A 20,601-nucleotide genomic window follows, 5' to 3' on the forward strand; every position below is an offset into this window, starting at 1 on the left:
ATTGCTTCTATCTAAAGAAAAAAGGGCATTTTGTCGTTGCTAAATATAATGAAGAGAAAATTTACATGTATCATAAAAATAAAAGTAAAACACAACAAATGACCGCGAAGTAGCTAGGTTTTGATCATATGACAAACTCGTATAGACAATACAGTAGGATTATCACGCCTCTTATTTTCCTTCGCTTCATGCTCCTCCCTCTCCTCTCACTTTGCTTTTTGTTTTTTTTTCTCTATTAAAGATTCAATATAACATGATGACGTGATTTAATCGTAATCATTTAAGTAGGAGAAGAAAAAAAATGAGAGAGAGATGAGGATGGGAGAGAAGAATCCTCTTCCTTTTTTTTTTTGAACAAATGATATTATTTACACTAAGGGAAGGGGGTGGGCTTAGCCTTATAATAAACTAGCAATAATGTGGTTCAAATTCACTTTTTAATGAGAATCGAACTTAAAACTTCTCACTTACAAGTGAAGAAGAATAGTACTAGACCGCAATATTAGTGGCTCCTCTTTCTAAAAATACATGGCATGTAACACTTAGCTTTATGACGTGCAGTGACAGGGGAACCACGATAGACAAAGCCCACTCTGATTTGGTTATCATCATCAATTGTGTAGCAGACGACGTTTTAACGCAACGGCGAAAAATAATTGTATTAATGCATTTCATGCGAATTTGATTTTAGAAGTCATCCTCCATTCTACAAACTAACAATTCGATCGTTAAAAAAAAGGAGATATTTCTCCAAATTTAATTTTTTTAGATGTGTCTTTTTCAGTTTAATTATTCTTCTAAACAAAAAATTCTCCAAAACCATATTTTAATTTTGTATTTATCATTTATCACCACCCTTCCTTTTCTTTTGTTTTCTTGAGTTATTTTCCATGCGCAGCCACCACAATCATTTTATTTTGGCAGCCAATGCAAGCAACCGGCAATGTGTTCTGACTTTTCGACATTTTAAATTAAAAAAGAAAATAATAAAAGTAATACACGCTACGCTTCCATTTTTTAATTATTTATATTTTTACACGTATAATTTAATAATTATCAAAACATTTTTTGGTTTTCTCAACCGACAAGTAAATGAAGTGCTGCCGCAAAGAACATTCTAGTAGTCATATACATTGAAGAAAATTCGAAAATTGACATTAATATTTTAATAATTTGATAAAAAAAATATTTTGTTAATACATACATCTACGTGTGGAATGTGGATGCTTAAATTAACTTGTTGACGTACGCAAGCTATGAACATGAATTAAAATTTGAAAAAAATGTCAATTTAAGAACAGCTGGAGTTGCAAGTGGCCCTTTATCACAGTAGTGGAAATGAGTAAGATGTGAAAAAGAGAAGTGTAAGAGGTGAAAATGAGAGTACAAAAATCCCATTTAAAAAATTTAAACTACATGACAATGTATAATCAAGTTTGCAATTCTAATTATGAAAAGAAGAACTTGAACTTAGGTGCAGAGGAACCCACGACTCACATTAGCATGACAATGCATAATTGAGTTTGCAGTTCTATATATGTCACATATGAAAAATATTTGGCTACTTAAGAATGAGTAAAAACTTTTACTCAAAACTCTTTGAGTTCGAATCACATGGTTTTATGCTTATAATCAGGGGCAGAGGCACTCTAAGGCCACCATAGGCCAAGGCCTACCCTCACTAAGTATCCCCCAACTAACCTTTCTAAATAATTATGTATTATATTTGGATAAACTTAATATTATACTTCTTTTAGTTTACACAAAACTCTTAATTGCTATTCACTAATAGTTAAAATAAGAAGTCTCTTTTTCTTTTGAATCCCAACAACACTCGTCCTAAAAATAAATTTACAATCTTATTTTATAAACAAATCAATAGCTCTTAAAATTAAAATCTAAAGTCTAGTTTAGTTTTATCAAAAAAATATTCTTTTACATTGCCAACTAAAGAATAATAAACTTTGAGTTTCTCCTTCTCCACTTCTTGAAATTTTATATATTTTATCTTTGCTCTCTTTAACTTTTTACTAAATTTTGAAAATTTCATATATTTTGTTCACCAAATTCCCAATCCATAATTCTCATTTTTTGTTCGAAAATTCCCAATCTATTCTATATTGACTGGGAGTGATGCTATAGATAGCTTCTACTTGAGCCATATTTTGTGACCACATAATTGTATAGTACTTAATGGTTGGACTACTTCTTTAAATAACCAAATAAGGAATCCAATCATCAACGGGGTCACATTACGTGGTTTCTAAAATATGGTCCAAAAATATAGTATCCCTAGCATTTTTCATTGACTTGAGAATGGAAGGTTAACTTCGACATAGAAAAAACATTTAGAGCCTCAAAAATAATTAGCTCACAACTCCAAGCATGCATTATTTAATTTTTTTCACATTTATGTGAGGCCCCTCCTCACCTAAAATCCTGCCTCCGCCACTGCTTATAATCATAACCATTTACATTATGAATCACTCTGTAAATATCATCTTTGTCAAAAAATAAAAAAATAAACTAAGATCGTTTAGTCAATTTATTATAGCAAATACATAGATAGTTCGTAATGCTTTTGTCAATTTCGTGTATCTATTTTTATACAGTTCAATAACTAAACGACTTTATTTTTAATTGATTTTTTTTGTAGAAGCAATCTTTATAAAATAACCCAGAAGTATAAAGTATGGCAACTGTACACACTCCCATACCAGTAATAGAAGCAGAAAGGTGGGACTTGGAGTGGTTGCATTAATCTTTGGTGGGGATCTTGGATTTTCATACTTTTGGTGGTTGGGGGCAACAACGGCAACAACGGCGAGGGGACATTATCTCAAGATTTTCAACCAAGTTGTGCTTCATCATATCAGTGAGTGAATTACAACATGAAGTCCCCAACACGTGCTGCATATTGTCAACTTGTACTAATTTTTGTGAAGAAATATTTATTTCTGGTTCAACAAAATCAAAGTTGTTTATCCACAAATTTCACTTTTCCTTTTCCTTTTGAAAAAAAATAAAAAATATTTAACGACGAGGATAATACTTGATTCCTTCTAAAAATAGGAGCTCCTACTTTCCATCTAATAATAGTTTGACATGCGAATAGAGATTTTCCTTTCTGTGATTTTTATGGGATGTTTACGTATACATGTTAAACTTTGATTTATAGGAAGGATGAATGACTCTTTGCAGGGAATGAGCCAAGCAATGTCCCAATAATATAAAGTTCGTTTGAAACTGCTTTTAAATGGTTGAAAACGTTTTTAGTGAAAATGTTTTTGGAACCAATTCTTTGTCAAAATACAAGTAAATCCTAAAAAAAAAAAAACACTTGAAGTACTTTTGGAACCAAAAATATTTTCCTTAAAAACATTTTCAGTCATTTTAAAAGCACTTCCAAATGAGCTCATAAACTAATGTAAATTTCCTTTAGGAATTGACATATTGGGAAAGATTCATAGACAATTTCACCTTTCTTCTAAAAATTTACCTTTTAATGGCAAAATGACATACAAAAATTGTCTCAAGACTTTCGACTCTTCAACTACTTCAAGGCTTCAGGCAAATACAAATTGGCTCATCAAATGGGGGTTCTAAAGAACGGTGCAAAACCATCGATGGAAGAATCCATTGCCCTTTCAAAAGGTATGTCTCTACGGTGGAGATGGAGTGATCACATTTTAGTCTCGTGGAAGTAAGTTGTGGAGACGGCCTGACCTTCAACATCGTAAGTGCGAACCAGTCTCTGTCTCTTGCCAAGTCCCTCAAGCCAACAGAACTCCAAATGGAACGACAACGATTCTGCAACATTGTTTCCTACCTCGCACGGGCATCCCATGTACATGCCTCCGGGCAATAGAGTCATCTGATAACCTCCGTTGAAAGTAATCAAGTTGTCCGACTTGATCCCCGTCCAAGGCACATTAGTTGTAACATCACCCGCAGCGGAGGTGGAAGTGATGCCCTGACATAATTTATGAACGATGAGAAATGAAACGATGAAGAAAAGACTCAATGAGGCATTCTGATTTTACGTTTCATGTTCTCTCAAGAGGGATTTTCTTCGAGTGGAAGATACCTGAATAACGTGGCCATTATCATCCATCTCAAGTGTTGCTACTATATCAGCTTCAGCCATTGTTGATCCATAAACACCACTTCGTTTTGTTACGGAGTGACCTTTCCACGTACCAAGAAATGGCACAATCCTGTCTGTGTTTTCCTGAGACCATTCAAGGAAACTTAACTATATGCATCACACCGAAAAACAAATACGCAACTATAAAAACCAAAATTTCGTTGATACAAGCCTTCTTTGTGAAACTTACCACGTTATTGTAGAGGGCAGGAGGAAGAACTGCGCCATCTCCTCTTTCCTCCAGGAAGATGAGAATCATTTCGATAATGCCTTTAGGGTCCATGATGTGGAAAGCTCTTACTCGCATATCCTTCTCTAGTGAATGCAGACAACTTTCACATACAATAGCAGGACGACGGGAAGGGAGCTTTAGATTTCTACACGATGAACAAAAATTGAAGAGGACAGAGATCAACATATTATAATTATGAAAGTAAAGAAACAAGAAGCTAAATAACAAAAAACATATTGACGAAATGCACCTTAATTCATCACACCAATGGACAAGAAACATGTTTTATACTAAGTACTATAGTCTCATTGTGTATAGTTACATCGGTGAATCATAAAGAGCGTCATCTGACGGAGGAACCACTCACTTTGGTGATTCTTCACCGGTGTCATCTTCCCCAAGAACGCCCTGTCTCAGCACTGTTTCTAACATGCCAGCGGTCTGGTACCTTAGCGAAAATGCTTTCTCATTGGGGAAGAAGCCAATCTGCAGACTAATCACAACGGATGTTCAACGGAAAACAATTCATCACAAAACTTGTTTCTAAGCTATATCTTAACGGGGCAGAAACCGATCAGTGATCCAATCCCCAAACACTCTGAAAACCTCACCTGCTGATACTTGTCCACCGTGAACATGTTCGTTTCTTTAATTTTGTACTCCGCCCACTCCACCTCCTCATCTAATTCAGAAAATGAAGTGCTTGATGGAGCTTGTTTAATATATAATCTGCAAAGCACGATATCATTAAACCATCAGAACAAACTAAACATGCTCACTAATATTCAATAAACAAATTTAATTTCGACCAATCATAAACTTTTCGCTTATCCGAAGCTTACGTTTGAATGAGACTGATGAGTTCATCTTCCCCATAAGAGCTAGCTGCAAGCTTTGTACTCACTTTATGCAACAGATTCCCAACAGTATCAAATTGCTAAAATATCACTCGAACTAATTAATAATCTGAACTAATCAAACACCAGAATTCATATGATTCCTGTTATCTGAACACACATTATCTGTTTGGCTACCCAGAAAATGCAGGAATAAAAATTCAATCTTTCATTAACTAATCCCAGAAAACCAAATTAAACAACAACCCAGCAAGATTTACATGCATTTTTCTCAGAAAGTTGAGAAAATTTCAGTCTTGCCAAACAAAACATAAAACAAAATCCCATGTAAATTTTTCATTTTTTTTCATGCGTTTTCTCAATCAAACACATCCCAAATTTTAGAGACCAAACCAGTTACTTACAAAGAAGGAACCTTGCCAATTTCCCACGTTCAGATTAACGAAGCCGCAAAGATTGTCGATGCTCATTGCTTCCTCGCTGGGCTTTCGAGCTTCATCTTGGACTGCGGTGGAAGAAGACAAGTTGGAAGCTCGGATTCCGGGGCTCCGGATTGTAGCAATGGAGCGAGAAAACGGGTTCGTGGTGTAAAGGTTGGTGGGTAGGAGTTGGATTTTGTTGAGGTTTGGTGGGTTGGGGATGGGAGGGAGTGAAAGTGAGTAGCAGTAAGTGGAAGCCATGAAAGCAAACTGTGAAGAGCTCAGAGCAGAACAGAGGAGAAGACGCTGCGCTGTTTTATCATCTTATCTCAAAAATGGGCTTTAAAGGCCCATGCTTTTTTCCCCTATAACTATTTGGGTAAAGCCCTCTTCAAATCAAAGCAATAACATAGGGGTGGTTCGGTATGGGATCCCATACCAAAACCCTTGTCCCGATTCCCAAATCTAAATTTTCGGGAATTCCAATTTCGATCCCGATTCCAAACCAAATTTTCGGGAATCCCAATTTTCGGGAATCCCGAAATAGTTTCGGAATTTCGGGAAAATCGGGAATCCCAAAATAGTTTTGGGCTTTTGGGCTTTTGGGCTTTTGGACTAAAATTTGATATGGTATTTGGGCTGCCAATCTGTTGAATATAACCATATAGACACAAATCTTTTCTTTGTTTTTGTTTTTTAAGGAGAAATTTTGCTAACTAACTAAAACATGAAATGACATAGAGTTCTCAACGAATAAAACCATAACACAATCTGTGCAGTGTGCAGTGTGCCAATCTGTGCAGTGTGCAAATCTGTGCAGTGTGCCAATCTGCCCAATCTGTGCAGTGTGCACAAATCTGTGCACAATGACAATAGCACAAATCTGTGCACAATAACAATAGCATAAATCTGCCTATTCAATTTCTACTACAAATGCATGCAATAAAAATAAATTAAGTAACAAATCCAAAAGCAAAAAAATTAGTTACAAGCCAAGGTTTTAAAATAAATAAAGTAACAAACCCAAAAGAAATACGAGCCAAAGTTTCAATAATTAAGTTACAAACCAAAAGCCAAAAAGCAAAGCTTAAAGTTTATGAAGATTGTTGGCCTCTTCGGCCCCTTCGGCCCCTAGATCTTGTTGATGCTTGTGGTTGCTCCCTTCTTGTTGGTACTTGTGCTCTTCCCCTTAATGTTGATGGTTGAGCCATTCCCCTTACAATGGATGGTCGTGGAGGTAGTGATTGATTTTGACGTTATTGAACTTGAACTTGAGGTAGTCGAGGAGGTGGAGGTGGCATTTCATTTTCGTGTGTTGTATTCTCCTCACCTCCCAAATTAGCCGTACCTAAAACAATAAACCACAAATCATTTACATTGAATTATAGTCTAATAGATAATAAATACTAAGAAAATAAAAGAGGAAATTAAATTGTTTACTTACTTCTTTCTAAGCGTTCAAGCTCTTGGTAGAAATGGAATTCGTCAAGTGTAGGCTCCTTGTAGAAACAAAATTCCTTTCCTCTAAGCCAATCACTAGTACACACTAAAGCCTCAACCGTTTTAGGTGTTAAGGAAGTTCTAAAAGGATCAACAACTCTCCCACCAAGACTAAAGGCATTCTCACTAGCAACGGTGCTACTAGGAAGGGCCAATACATCCTTAGCAACTTTACTAAGAGTTGGATATTGAGCACAATTTCCTTTCCACCAATCCAAAAGATTGAAACCCTCATATGTTAGGCTTTGATGTGGATCATTGAAGTACATATCCACTTCATTGGCTATCTCATTTTGTTGTGCCTCCGCTCTCTTTCGTTGGATCTTCTTTGCCATCCTTGAAGCTACATCAATATCTACGATCACACCCCCCACATCATCTAGTACAACACTCGATCTTTGCTCCACATTTGAGGTAGCACTACTACTAGTACTACTAGTACTACTACTACTAGGGACCACATTTGAGCTACATGTTAGTTAAACGATGGGGTCAACTTTCATTTGCGAACGCAATGATGATACATTTATCTTGTGAAATATTTCCAAGTAGAAACAAGTAAATGGGTAAAACACGACATAAATTTGGAAGAGAGATTTTAAATGAGCTTATAAATCTATATGTATTCAATGGAAGTCTACGGGGTATAGATTTTTAAAAAGTTTATAAAATTCTATGAAAATCAGAGTATATTCACGTTTGAAGTAGTTCATAAAACTCCAAATGTATTCAATTATGATTGGGTTTTAAAGTACGTTTCCAAGGAGAAACAAGTAAATGGGTAAAACACGACATAAATTTGGAAGAGAGATTTTAAATGAACTTATAAATCTATATGTATTCAATCGAAGTCTAGGGGGATATATTTTTAAAAAGTTTATAAAATTCTATGAAAATCAGAGTGTATTCACGTTTGAAGTAGTTTATAAAACTCCAAATGTATTCAATTATGATTGGGTTTTAAAGTATGTTTACAAGGAGAAACAAGTAAATGGGTAACACACGACATAAATTTGGAAGAGAGATTTTAAATGAGCTTATAAATCTATATGTATGCAATGGAAGTCTATGGGTATAGATTTTTAAAAAGTTTATAAAATTCTATGGAAATCAGAGTGTATTTACATTTGAAGTAGTTCATAAAACTTCAAATGTATTCAATTATAATTGGGTTTTAAAGTATTTTAATAATAATAAATTTTGATGGATTTAGAGGAATTTTATAATGTTTTTGAGGCTTGATAGAATCAGGCCTCAGCCCTTATTTTTTTTAATGATTTCACCAAAAATTCACGTATATGTTAAACTCCATGAATTTATAACTATTTTAAAATATTTCAAAATCTCAATTGAATACAAACCATTATCCATTACAACTCATTAAATGGTTCACAATCTACAGAATGAGAGATTTTTCAGTATGCCGAACTATGCGGTACACAAGTATAATAATATAATTGTTTGAAAACTAAAACAAATTCTAATCAAATTAAATTAACACATGATGTATCGGCCTTTGTTCCCTACACACTGAAATAATTCTCTTACCCAACATATTTAATGAGTCGTTTGTTAATGTTTTTTCCGTTTCAAAATCCCCAAATAATCTCTCTCGCCACCCACTCTCTGCTGCTGCTGCTCTCTCTCTCTCTCTCTCTCTCTCCCTTAAACAAAGTAGAACAAAATAATACTACATGATACATCGCTTTCTCTCTCAGACATAAATTTTCAACGCTCAAAGATCTCAGCGAAGTCTTGTTAATGAGGAGAAACCATTACAAATGGTTCTTGCTAGAAAAAGGAAATAAAAAATAAAAAATAAATAAATAACATGCCAAGCATTGGGCAAGCTTAGAAATTCGCAAGGGATAAAGAACACCAAAAAATTGCAAATTGGGTTGAATCTGGGTATGAAAGTTCAAGAATTTCATTCAATTCAAGGCTACAATTAAATGCCTTGCATAGCCTTGCACCCAAAAGAACATACAGAAGATCCTGATCACCACCACATATAATTCGCTTTTATATATAACTAACTAGCTAGAGCGTCCACATTAAAGCTAAGCAAAGGGCAATGGATAGAAACAACATCTCAGCGGCGGAGGAGGTTAGTGAATTTGGAGGACAAGCCACACTTGTAGCCGGAGCAAGTGCTGGAGCAAGTTCTGGAGCAGGTGGGAGCCCATCGTGGACAGTCAGATAAAGCTTCATGCCATGCCAGCAGTAACCTCCGCCGGAGAGGAAGTAATACGGCCTTGCCTCTGTGAGTTGATACACATCTCGCCCTCCCCGGGTTATGTTCTTTATGAAGCCTTGATCATTGCAGTTCTCGTAGCTCGTCTTGTTCACCTCCAGAACATTGTAGTACCTCTTGTCAAAGTTGAATACTTGAAAACAAAGCAATGTATGCTCAAAGTCAGCAACTTCTAATGCACAACTAAAGGAAAAAAAAAGGGACAATCTCAGACCAACAAAACTGTTTCCAATTATGCAATTTTATCTTTGCTTTACAAACGAACAACGTTTTGGTTGCGCCAAGGCTCTTATTTCTCAATATAATTTATCAAAATTTTGAATTGAGAATTGTTTTAGAAGATGTTAAATACACATATATTTTGTGAGAGAGAGATGATGACAAACGTACTGAGCCATTCGCCGACGTAAACCTGTTCATTTACCGCCCACTCAGTGTAATTGACGTTCTGATCCCAACCCTGTTTGCCTCCCACCTTATGCAGAATAGCGGTTGCAGACGCCATTAGCCACCCCATCGTTATTACTACGGCCACCATCACTCCCGAATTCATCATCCGCATCGCTTAACTTCACACACTAATGTCTGCTTTCTCTGTAAACCCTAATTTATAACTGTTTGGCAAATAATGGTGATGGTAATGGTGGTATTTATTCGGAAGGTGAAGGGACGAATGGTAATCTGCCTCGAGAGGAACGTGGGGGTTTTCTTTTCGAGCTCAAAGTACGAGGGTGTGAGTCAAGATTACGTAATGGTTACTTACACACTTGCATGAGAGACACGAAGGCTTTTTGGTTTATTTGGGTACGTGGCATGAGGTGATTGGTGGTTACAAATAATTTGGTGACATTGGTGGGGTCCAAGTCATCTCAACTCCCATCCTACAAAGAATGTTTCAGAGCAGTTACAATCGTTACACTTGCTCGACTGAGACTGACTGACTGATTGAATTTGAGGAGATTTTTATTATGCTGCATAAAATATGTATGAGAAATGCTAAAAAGATTCTTTCAAATGTGTAATTATTTATATAATTTCTCTGTCATTTTATATTTTTTGCACAAAGTTTTATTATGTTGGCATAAAAATTAACGTTGAACTGTGAGGTCGTAGAAAATCTATAAAGAATCATACCTTGAGTGTAAAATCATAATTTTTGGTTTCAAACATCCAAATAAGTTACCATATCAAAATTAATAGCAGGCCTAAAAACCTTTAGACTTATGCTCAAATTTGAAGAATAATAATTGATTAAAATAAAATCAAAAGTTTTGGTTTCCAAAAATCCAAATGAATTATCGTATCAAAATTAATAGCTGGCCTAAACGCCCTTAGACTTATGCTCACATTCGAAAAATAATATGATGAAATGAAAGGACATTACAATTATTTTATATATTGTTTAGAAGTTTTTAATTGTATTTCACAGTTTTTTAAGAGTTAGGTTCTTCGTCAAGTATACAATTACATAAATTTAACAGTCAAAATTTTCAGAGTAAGATACCACGGAGTGTAAGAGAAGGAGAATTTCTGAAGTTTGGGAGTGTTTTGATGTTGGTATTGTAACTGGTTCAGTGCAGAACAAGGCTTGTAAGGGGGGGGGGGGAAGCAAGCAACCTGCTGCAAAGCAAACAAACAGATTCTTAAAATTTGATTTTGGTTTGATTTTGAATTGATTTGAAGAGAGAAACTAAAGAAAAGTAAAAAAAATTAAAGCCTGCCTAATTTTTTTTTTTTAAAAAAAGCATTAACATAAAGCATAAGAGATAGAGAGAGGATGAACTTGTACTGTATCAAATAAAGGAAAAGAAGGAAGAATAAAAGCAAATTTGATCCTACAAAGAAACAAAGATAGCAAGAAAAAAAATTAAAAATATAAAAAAAAGACAAAAGAAAGTAAACAGAAATTCTGTTTAAAAAAAAATTGAAATTACTATTGTTAAGAAGACGGAGAGGGTGAAAAACTATTACATTGATTTAAGGGAGAAAGAGTTTCGAACCTGAGACTCATGAATAGAAACCCAACACCCTATCCACTAGAATATTGAACCACGTGATGGGTAAACAAAAATTATTTCTTAACAATACTATACTTTGAACCACTCTAATGTATAAAAAAAAATTTGGTAAGTCTTCAATATTCCGAACTACTAGGTAGTCCAGCTTTATATTCATTCGATTAACAAGTAACCAAAAATAATTTTTTTACAATTCAATCATAACCATCAATTTTCCGTACTACTAAGCAGTCCGAACTATTGAAGAAAAATTAATAAAAAACTGAGGTCAGACTTGTAGAAAAAGGACGGACACACTGCCCTTACATGTTACAACTTCTACAGAGCAAAATGAAATCATGCAAAAGGGATAATGCCCCATGTGCACCTAATTCACCTATTAGATATGACATGGAAGTGCAATGAGAACAAATGAGCCCAAAGAACCCATGCCTTCTTTTTTTTCATCTTTGGTCCATAGGTTCGTATGCTCGTGTGATGTGGATTTAATGCAAGTTTTCTTCTTGTGGGAAGCTCGAAACGACGAAAAATTCTACAACCGGTTGTATTATTACACTTGATGTACAAAAAAACCGTGTCCCTGGTAAATTGAAAAGTATCTCCAAAACAACACGCTTAAAGGCTGGATCCAGCTCCATGATTGGAGGACCGCGAAATAAGTTACAATTAATTTCAACAAACTTCCGTAATCAACGCATATGAAGATCCAATAAATAAAAAGTATTAAAAATCATCCAGAAAAGAAAAGAACACTTGAAAATTTCCTCAATCACAACCACTGTCCTCTTTCTACTCCATCAAGGTGAAACTAAAACAACACCAACAAATCACAAAACCCCCAAAAACCAAAAGAAAAATTAAATCTAAGTAAAGTGGATGGCAATCTCAAGTTGCTTCCCAAATCAATGGCTCAGCTTACTTAGCTAGAAGAATTGTCTAATTTTGATTTTGATAATCCTCACTGTTTAGCGAATAAGTTTACGGATCATATGCCTTCACAGCCGAACCAAAGCGTCCCACATTGCGCCAATGGCGAAAACCGCAGACAAAACAAACTGGGATCTGAAGGAAGGTGTTAGGACGCTGCTCTTGCTCTTCAGCGGGGCAGCTTTGGGAGGCGGAGGCATGTTTTCGACCTTAACAGCGATCTTCATGCCACCGTAGCAGGACCCCTTGCTACTAATGAAGTAGTAGTGCCTTGTCACGTTCAGTGGAACCACGTCTCTTCCGGCTCCCGTGGTCCAGTTGTGAACGGGATGCTCGGCATTGCACGAGACATAGTTGGTCTGGTTCACCTCTAGAACATCCATTTGGTTCCTATCATAAACAAAAACTGGAGGAAAAAGAAAAAAAATTTACCAACTGGATAAAAATATAAGGTTTTCTTCGTAGCAAACTAATCTTTGGTACTTATTTTAAGTTTTCGTGTTGTGCAGGGTGACATTTTAATAAGGAAATGATTTCCGCGCACTCTTGTTTATTTCCGGATTTCCATATCTTCTACCACCCTTTAGAACTAACCAAAAGATACACAAAAATATGAAATTAAATTGAACTGACATTGGCTTTTCTTCACAGCAAAAGCAAAGAGGAAAACAACTAGAAAAAAGTTGCAGATCTGAGATTTTACATAAGCTTTACACATCAAGAGACAAAATTCAGAAAAGCTCCTTAATTGGTAATCTGATTATATTCAAACTGTATATAACAACTTAAGTAAAGCAACCCCATATATAATTTGAATAACCAAACTTGTAATCTTTGCTTCTTTTTCTTGCAATTTTCAGCAGGAAAAACTGAATTTTAACTTGAGCTTTACACATCAAGAAACAAACTTATGGAAAAAAATGCTTTTCTTTAGTCAAACAAAAATGGAAAAGCAGATTTTAAGCTCAACCCATTAAGCAATTTTCAGATCTAACACAATAAAAAGCAACATCAACAAAAAAAAAAGAGCTAAAACAAGAACATTTGAGCTGAGAATTAACTAACAGAGAACCATAAGCATTGACAGAAAAAAACAAAAAACAAAAGGGCAGAAACTTAATGGATCTGAGAGAAGAGAAAGAAAGATGAACTTACAGAGCCAGTCTCCATTGTAAAAGTGCTTATCCTGAGCCCAAATTGTATAGTTGACATTGCTGTTCCAACCCATTTTCCCTCCCACCATAAATCTCGTAGCTGATGCTTCTGGAAGTTCCACCACCACCACCAAGCACAAAAGCACCACCACCGCCATTGCTCTCTCTTTCTCCATTGTTCTCTTACTCTCTCACTCTCTCACAAGCAGTAGCAGTTGCTCTAGAGAGCTCCGTCTAAAAAAGCCGCTTGCTTTTGAGCTTTTTGGGCCTTTAGTTTAGTTGGGGTAGTTTGTTTATATGAGGTTTCGGTTTCCAGATCTACAAGTACCGTGGGCTATTTATCCAGATAATTTGAGTTCCTGTATGGCTGTATGCAAATATTATATTTCTTAATTTGAACTTTTATGTGTGCCTGTGCATAAATGCAAGAACCTAATTGTTATAAATTAATAAAAGATTGAGTGTTTAGTGATTAAAAATAATTAATTTAAGATTCAGTGTTGGTTGATGACAGTGTTCAAACCAGGTCAATGGGACAAGCTTCTCCTGTCTGAATGTGCTGTTTTGCTGCTGTTGAAGTTAATTAGGCAATCTTTGTAAGTTAAATCTTGAGCAAAATAGTGAAATCCAGCTCAGAGTTACTTGTGGGTTATAGATTTCTTAAGAAACCAAACAATGAGAAGCAAAACTTGATGAGGAATTCAGTGTGATTTTGAACCACACAGTTGTGTTGTGATTATATTTACTTATTTTATAATACGTGTGTTTCTTACCTTAAGTTCATGACATATTATGTAATACAACTCTATTAAAACGCATAAATTAATGACACACGTGATCACATTGATCCAGATTCCTCTCTAACACGACATGCCTAAGACGATGGAAGTTATTACAAGTCATTTGTAGCTCAAATGATTGAGAGCATTCAACCTTGCACTCGACGTTGCATATTTAAACCCCTACGATCCCTTTCCGGCCAATACCACTTGCATAAAAATAAAATAAAGAGATTGTTTCTACTAATGACCAATGTATAAGGTTTGGTTAGGTTCATAAAGCGTACGCATTTAAATTTTGTTGGGTGGGAAAAATAAGACCTCAATCAATAGTGTCTTTCCATGTTCGACTAAGATGATTGCAATTGTGACATTTTCATAATAACAAGTAAACCTAAAAGCACATAAGTTTTCCCAAAAGTAAACAATATTATGGGTAAATACGGTTAGAGAGATAGATTATTGGTCCACTCCTAACTACCTTGATATTGTATTAACTTATTCATTTATTGTTAAGTATTAATTTTTATCATAAAAGTAACTTATGCATTATATTTTTTCAGTTTCCTAATATGAAAATTATATTCAGCAAATGCTATCTGCCAGAAGGATTTGCCGGCCAATTTTTAGATTTATTAAAGTTTGTGGACTAAAGCAAGATCAAGTTATGCAAAGCTACCATCACAAAAATCAAATATGGTTATGATGGTTGTCGTTGGCACGTTGTAAAGCATGTGCCTTTTCAGCTGCTTTCGCTGTCCAGGGTGTTTTATTTATATATTTTACCAACAAGGACATAATTTAAAGAGTGGTTATCATCAGTGGCAGATTCAGGAAATAATATTAGTGGGTTAGTTAGAATAGCGTGTGTAGTGCGCAAATTTTTTTTTATCAGAAATAGCATGCATATCGCAATTTCATCAAGTCTTGCCAGATCTGAAGTCATTTGGAAAAGCATACTGCACATATGTTAATGTATGCAGAGGCAACACCCAAGATATCCATGGGCATTCACCAAGTCTTGGTAGGCCTAAAGTTAGTTGGAGGGCATGTATGAGACCAACTCTAATCTTCAAAAAGGCAACACCCAAGGTATCCATGGACATTCATCGAAGTTCGGGAGTCAGCACCCAAGGTATCCATAGACGTTTACCGAAGTTCGGGAGGTCAGCTGACGCTCCCTGCCCCTCAATGCATCCGCCCCTAGTTATCATCATTTGAAAATGTTGACTATTTGAGAATAAGAACATGCGAGCACTTTTATTTATAAGCGTTTTTATTGCTCTCCTTTCCCTAATATGAACCTTGAGTCATCAAAGCCTTTCTGACTCAGCCTGGCTCGGTCGCCCTATGCGACTAGCGCTTCAAAAGGCGAAACTCTCGTCCTAGTTTGGCGACCTAAGGGGCCTTTAGTCTTTTGATTGAGTGTTTTTAAGAGAAACACAAGACACTTGGAAGCCTTTGCCTAAGAAGTATTTTCTTAAGAAAACACTTCTATACATAAAAGTGTTTTTAAAATTTTTCGCCACATATATCATTCGCAAATTTGATTGTTAAACCTTCCAGAAACAGTACAAACATAACCTCACTAGCCCTAGCCCTCTTCACTTACAAACTATTTGGAAAATATTTACACCTTGAGAAGTGAATTATGACTAATTTTGAGCACCAATACCAGTCTCTAATTGGGGAGAAAATTTTCGGTATGCCGGGGACACTACCCAACACTAAGTGTAGTAGTATAATTAGTTGAAAACTTGAAAGAAAAACATCTAACCAATAACGAGTTGTATACCTGTCATATTGAAAAATTTCTCCTCACTAGGTGTCTAGAACAACCCAACATTTTTAGCTGGGTGGCACTAACATTCAAAACTTCAGTAAGCTAGAGTGGGCTGCAAAACTTATACATATAGGCTGCAGAACGGGCCTGTACTTATTTTAATCATACAACAATAACATGTCTTTGCCTCCCATCTTAGCATCCACATCAACCAGCAAATAACAGATAAAAGCATAAGCAGCTCCCCATGCTTCTGAAAATAAGCACAATTTATAAAGGCACAAATTTATGTACGCGGATAGTAATAGATATTCAAGACTAGTTTAGCTGCCCTTCAGTCCAACCTTCTTAACAAGTATTCAACTTGAACTTCCTTTGTCATTGGCATGATCCATTCCCCATATAAATCTGCAACCAAGGTCGGTTTTATCTTGTACACGAGGTTGGGACTTTTCTTTTCCCCTTCGTACAATGTCACTTCTTGCCCGTAAGTTTTAGCCTTCATTTCTACCCTCTTTATGATTGCCTCCTCAACCGTCGGAAATGTCAACAAAGCCATCACCTTGTCCCTGTTCTGAAAAATGAAGAAAACTGACTAAGCACACGGAACATCCAAAACTACTTATGACAGAGGAGGACAGAGAAATCCATTCAAGATCATGTACCTGTTCGATAATGGCAGCTTCGTAGGACTTTGGATTGGACTGAAACTTGCACTCCGCAACAAATTTACCATAGTGGATTCGCTTGGACAGAGCCTGCCGTCATAGGACACCCCACGTCAGCATTTAGAAATGCTACTTAAAAAACTACTCACATATAATTACTGAATCTATTAACCTATATAAGAAGGACATTGCTTATTTCGCCTTCCAAATTGAACAAGAAATGGAAGTTGAGAACGATAAGATGGGTAGGATTTGAATACCTGCAAGCACATTGTGTCACAAACAGCAGTTGAACCGTAATTACCATCATCTCCTTCTTTAACCAGTCTTGGAATAATATCTCTGAAGTACATTTCCCAAACTTTGCTGTTTATATTAATTGAGTTGGCAATGGGATGCAGTACCTGTTTGCAAGTCGGACATATATATTCAGAATGAAAGTGGTTGCCACTCAGAAAACCAGAACAACGATTGCCGCTGCCACACAACAATGGTCGTACAAATAGGATAGATGCAGAAAACGGGGAGATAAAGAAAGCTCTCCTATCGGAAGGGCTAGCTCATTGTAGTGAAATTTCAGTTAAACTATGACCGACAAGACATTGTTTCTTTAACTGTTTCCCATCAAGGTCGTACCCAGTGCACAAGGCTCCCGCTTTACGCAGGGTCTAGGAGAGGTGAATGTCGGCTAGCCTTACCCCCATTTATGGAGAGGCTGCTCCCAAGTCTCGAACCCGAGACCTACTGCTCATGGGCGAAGGCACTTGCCATCGCACCAAGTGCGACCTCTAACTGTTTCCCATCAGTGTTAGATTTTTATATGTCAAGTTTTTCGGTAGAATCAAATTTTCTGAATAAATATTTTGTTGCAGATGGATACACATAATTGACTAACATTTTAAATTTATCTAGGAATGTTATAGATCGAGTTATCTCTTAAATAGTTTCAGATATAATTTTCTTCTGAGCAAGTAATACCATGAAAAGACTCCGTTTTCTGTGCTTTAGACCATGTTGAGCTTCACACATCGGCCAAAAAAGAAAACAAAACCTCCATGTTCAACACAACTTTCTCGATCACAATCAGCCCCGTTCAAGTAAGTTATTTACTAGACCTTTTCAAATGTTTCTCATAGTTTGTCCCTTGCAGCCTTGCAGGAGAGGGATAAAGAACGCATGTTTTCAGAATTTTCTAAACTATTAAATATATTCTTAAAATTTTGTAAAAAGTGAAAACAGCCACATGGAGGATGTGGGAGGCCATTGCCATGCCAGGCCTGCATATGGCCTTGCCGTAAAGATAAGCACAAGCTTGGGCATAATCAATTTCATCGTTCCTAATGTGTGTTATATTTACCTGAGGGTAGTGCAGAGGTGGCAACACTGGTTCAGGTACGTCATCCGGAAAGAAAGGATGCTCATCAGGACTGCTGAATCTGCCCACCTAATCACAATGCAAAGTCGATAAGAAACCCCAGAACAATCCTTTCTTCGAGTTTTCTTATTGTCCACATTACGGTTTAACATACCTGGCCATGAAGCTTTTCTGTTTCTTTAAGAATGTGTTCTACCAAGGAGCCATGGAAACACTCAACAGGGAAAGCATTGGGGTCGTATGTAGGCAAATTATGACAGTATTGAGCTCTCTCTAAAAGGCTAAAAATTATGCTATCCTCCTGCCGGATCAAAGAATGTCTTATACCTTCTAGTGTCAAACTATCGGTTTCATCCACCCTTTTCTTCGTAGCCAATGATCTACACAATAGCCAGCCTAGTATCAGAATCTAGCCATAGTAAATTGAAAGCAAGACTCATAATCCATCCAGTAATCAATAATATGCATTTTTATGATGAAAGATGGATTTGAGTGGCAACGAACATACTTTTCTATGCAAAAACATCAAAAAATATATACAGCAAAGACATGCCAGATATCACAACAATCTAAGCTACAAATACTATTTGAAGCAATATATAACACTTCCTGAGAATTTTTATGGTTACATCCAGTGGCGGATCCAGCATTCTTACCCCCAAGGGGTCATAGAAAAAGTTAAATCATAGTACTTTCAAAAACATCTTTTTCAATGTAAACAATTAAGCTATCACTCAACTAACTGGATTACTTGTACTTGAACCAACTTGAAAACTTGAGCAAACGATATTTACTTGAACTTGCATTAATCGGAATACTTGAAGTAGCCTGACTAATTAATCAATTTATCAAGCAAAAGCTCCCTAACAATAACAAAAATAATCAAGTACTTAAATTCTAAAGGGCGACCTCAAGCTAACAAAACTCTCCGCTTTGTGAGGGTCGGGGAAACGTTTATTGTATGCAGCCTTACGCCTTTACAAAGAAGCTGTTTTCACAACTCACCGTGACCTTTCAGCCACAAAGGAGCAGCCTTTCCCAAATTCTGTTTCAAAATAATATTTTTGAACAATTATTTACTCTAGACTTGAGGAAAAAAAATAATAATTTCACGCATCTTATTTGGTGCTTATTAAATAATTAGAGACTTCAATCAATCAATGGAGTTTATGTGCACAGAAAAATAAAAGCATGCCAATTTCCAGAATAACAATACAAAAGCAGAATACACACACACACACATATCTCTCTCATAAAACCAGAATAACCAGCAGATCCATAAAAGGGCAAAGAAAGAAAATCATAGAACCCAACAAGTTTAGGCAAAAGGGTTGCTGGATTTGTACCCAATGGAAGTCGAAGCAGCCTGGACAGACAAATTTGGTTTCTTTGGTAAGGAGGAATTGAGGCATGCAAAGCTGTTGGATTGCATTGCTTTCAAGGGAAACAAATAATTGGGTCTTGAATTGGAAACATGGGGAGCTGAAAGAGCGGCAGGAGAGGAGGCCATCAGCAGCTTGGCCTCCATTGATGAGAGAGAGAGAGAGAGAGAGAGAGAGAGAGAGAGAGAGAGAGAGATGGGTTCTTTGAGAAATCAGGAGAAAGAATGGAGGTATGGAATTGGGAGAAATACTACGGTGATGGTTGGAAGGGGGAGGGAGGAGGGGGTAGGTGTAGAGGTTGAGTTGGTGGTGGGTAGGCTGAAGACACAAACGAAAGCAAGACCCCTGCACATTATTTTCTGAGACTTTTTGTCGTGATTGGTTTGTTTGGATGTAAGCATGTGCGACACTTGAGTTCCAGTCTTTCCGTTCACGTTGCGGTGACGTTTTAGTTCAATACAGTTTTTCTTCAAATAGAAGTGCATTATTAAATGAAAACGTTACGTGGCTGTGAATTTATTTTATGTCCTTTTTTTTTATTGTAATGGAACTTATGTGATATGTCACAGTTATGATATTTCATGTCATTTACACGCAGTTACATATTAAATATGTGCAACTATACAAAAAATTAATATAAAATACCTTTACTGTGACATCGTGAGTGGGAAGTTATATCACTAATTAAGGGCTCGTTTATACATTCTTTTAAAATGACTAAAAGCACTTCCAAAAGCACCTAAAGTGATTCAAGTAAAAATCACCATTTATGTGCTTCTTGGAAGCACTTCAAGTGTTTTTCTAAGATTCACTTGCATTTTTAACTAAAACTTGGTTCTAAAAATACTTTCATAAAAACCGTTTTCAGCAATTTTAAAAATAATTTCAAACGAATCCTAAATAATTATCAACGGTGTCTTAGGTGGATAGAACAAATAATGGTTCTCACATACCCAGTGACCTGCTAAGTTTGGTCTTCATTTTAAATGTGTTTCAGGAACAATTTGAGAATGAGAACAATTTTTCTCACATGGGTTTATTTAAGAAAAAAAGAACAAGACAAAAACGACCATGAAATTTCCACTTTCATTCCTAAACTCTTTATC

At 36.1% G+C, this 20,601-nt stretch overlaps 4 protein-coding genes across 4 annotated transcripts; all 4 read right to left on the reverse strand.

Moving 5' to 3' along the window:
• Positions 1-3,423: 3,423 nt before the first annotated feature.
• Positions 3,424-5,979, reverse strand: LOC126610906 (uncharacterized). The gene is made up of 7 exons (XM_050279067.1): positions 5,641-5,979; positions 5,222-5,316; positions 4,991-5,108; positions 4,747-4,865; positions 4,338-4,524; positions 4,088-4,231; positions 3,424-3,973 (listed from the first exon to the last, which is right to left on the reverse strand). Exons 1-7 carry the CDS (start codon positions 5,914-5,916, stop codon positions 3,683-3,685), a joined length of 1,230 nt encoding a protein of 409 aa, XP_050135024.1. The 5' UTR covers positions 5,917-5,979; the 3' UTR covers positions 3,424-3,682.
• A 3,074-nt stretch (positions 5,980-9,053) lies between these two features.
• LOC126610911 (lamin-like protein) lies at positions 9,054-10,106 on the reverse strand. Its single transcript, XM_050279071.1, has 2 exons — positions 9,800-10,106; positions 9,054-9,542 (listed from the first exon to the last, which is right to left on the reverse strand). Exons 1-2 carry the CDS (start codon positions 9,969-9,971, stop codon positions 9,196-9,198), a joined length of 519 nt encoding a protein of 172 aa, XP_050135028.1. The 5' UTR covers positions 9,972-10,106; the 3' UTR covers positions 9,054-9,195.
• A 2,007-nt stretch (positions 10,107-12,113) lies between these two features.
• On the reverse strand, positions 12,114-13,838 carry LOC126610912 (lamin-like protein). The gene is made up of 2 exons (XM_050279073.1): positions 13,510-13,838; positions 12,114-12,760 (listed from the first exon to the last, which is right to left on the reverse strand). Exons 1-2 carry the CDS (start codon positions 13,682-13,684, stop codon positions 12,423-12,425), a joined length of 513 nt encoding a protein of 170 aa, XP_050135030.1. The 5' UTR covers positions 13,685-13,838; the 3' UTR covers positions 12,114-12,422.
• Positions 13,839-16,060: 2,222 nt separating this feature from the next.
• LOC126610907 (chorismate mutase 1, chloroplastic-like) lies at positions 16,061-19,868 on the reverse strand. The gene is made up of 6 exons (XM_050279068.1): positions 19,460-19,868; positions 18,268-18,493; positions 18,096-18,182; positions 16,999-17,142; positions 16,736-16,828; positions 16,061-16,644 (listed from the first exon to the last, which is right to left on the reverse strand). The coding sequence occupies exons 1-6, from the start codon at positions 19,639-19,641 to the stop codon at positions 16,405-16,407; spliced, it is 972 nt and encodes a 323-aa protein (XP_050135025.1). The 5' UTR covers positions 19,642-19,868; the 3' UTR covers positions 16,061-16,404.
• Positions 19,869-20,601: the final 733 nt, after the last annotated feature.

The sequence above is a fragment of the Malus sylvestris genome, chromosome 17, assembly GCF_916048215.2.
Source record: "Malus sylvestris chromosome 17, drMalSylv7.2, whole genome shotgun sequence".
NCBI classification, from domain to species: domain Eukaryota; kingdom Viridiplantae; phylum Streptophyta; class Magnoliopsida; order Rosales; family Rosaceae; genus Malus; species Malus sylvestris.

Bases quoted from the DNA above. Each gene is read 5' to 3' on its own strand.
- LOC126610906 (XM_050279067.1), bottom strand. From the start codon at position 5,916: ATGGCTTCCACTTACTGCTACTCACTTTCACTCCCTCCCATCCCCAAC. The intron at 4,866-4,990 runs GTGAGGTTTTCA...ATTAGTCTGCAG, and splicing joins CGGTGGACAAGTATCAGCAG to ATTGGCTTCTTCCCCAATGA. The intron at 3,974-4,087 runs GTATCTTCCACT...AAATTATGTCAG, and splicing joins ATAATGGCCACGTTATTCAG to GGCATCACTTCCACCTCCGC.
- LOC126610911 (XM_050279071.1), bottom strand. From the start codon at position 9,971: ATGCGGATGATGAATTCGGGAGTGATGGTGGCCGTAGTAATAACGATG. The intron at 9,543-9,799 runs GTACGTTTGTCA...TTTGTTTTCAAG, and splicing joins TTACGTCGGCGAATGGCTCA to TATTCAACTTTGACAAGAGG.
- LOC126610912 (XM_050279073.1), bottom strand. From the start codon at position 13,684: ATGGAGAAAGAGAGAGCAATGGCGGTGGTGGTGCTTTTGTGCTTGGTG. The intron at 12,761-13,509 runs GTAAGTTCATCT...TTTTTCCTCCAG, and splicing joins TTACAATGGAGACTGGCTCT to TTTTTGTTTATGATAGGAAC.
- LOC126610907 (XM_050279068.1), bottom strand. From the start codon at position 19,641: ATGGAGGCCAAGCTGCTGATGGCCTCCTCTCCTGCCGCTCTTTCAGCT. The intron at 18,494-19,459 runs GTACAAATCCAG...GCTATTGTGTAG, and splicing joins GCTGCTTCGACTTCCATTGG to ATCATTGGCTACGAAGAAAA. The intron at 16,645-16,735 runs GTACATGATCTT...TTCATTTTTCAG, and splicing joins AAGCTGCCATTATCGAACAG to AACAGGGACAAGGTGATGGC.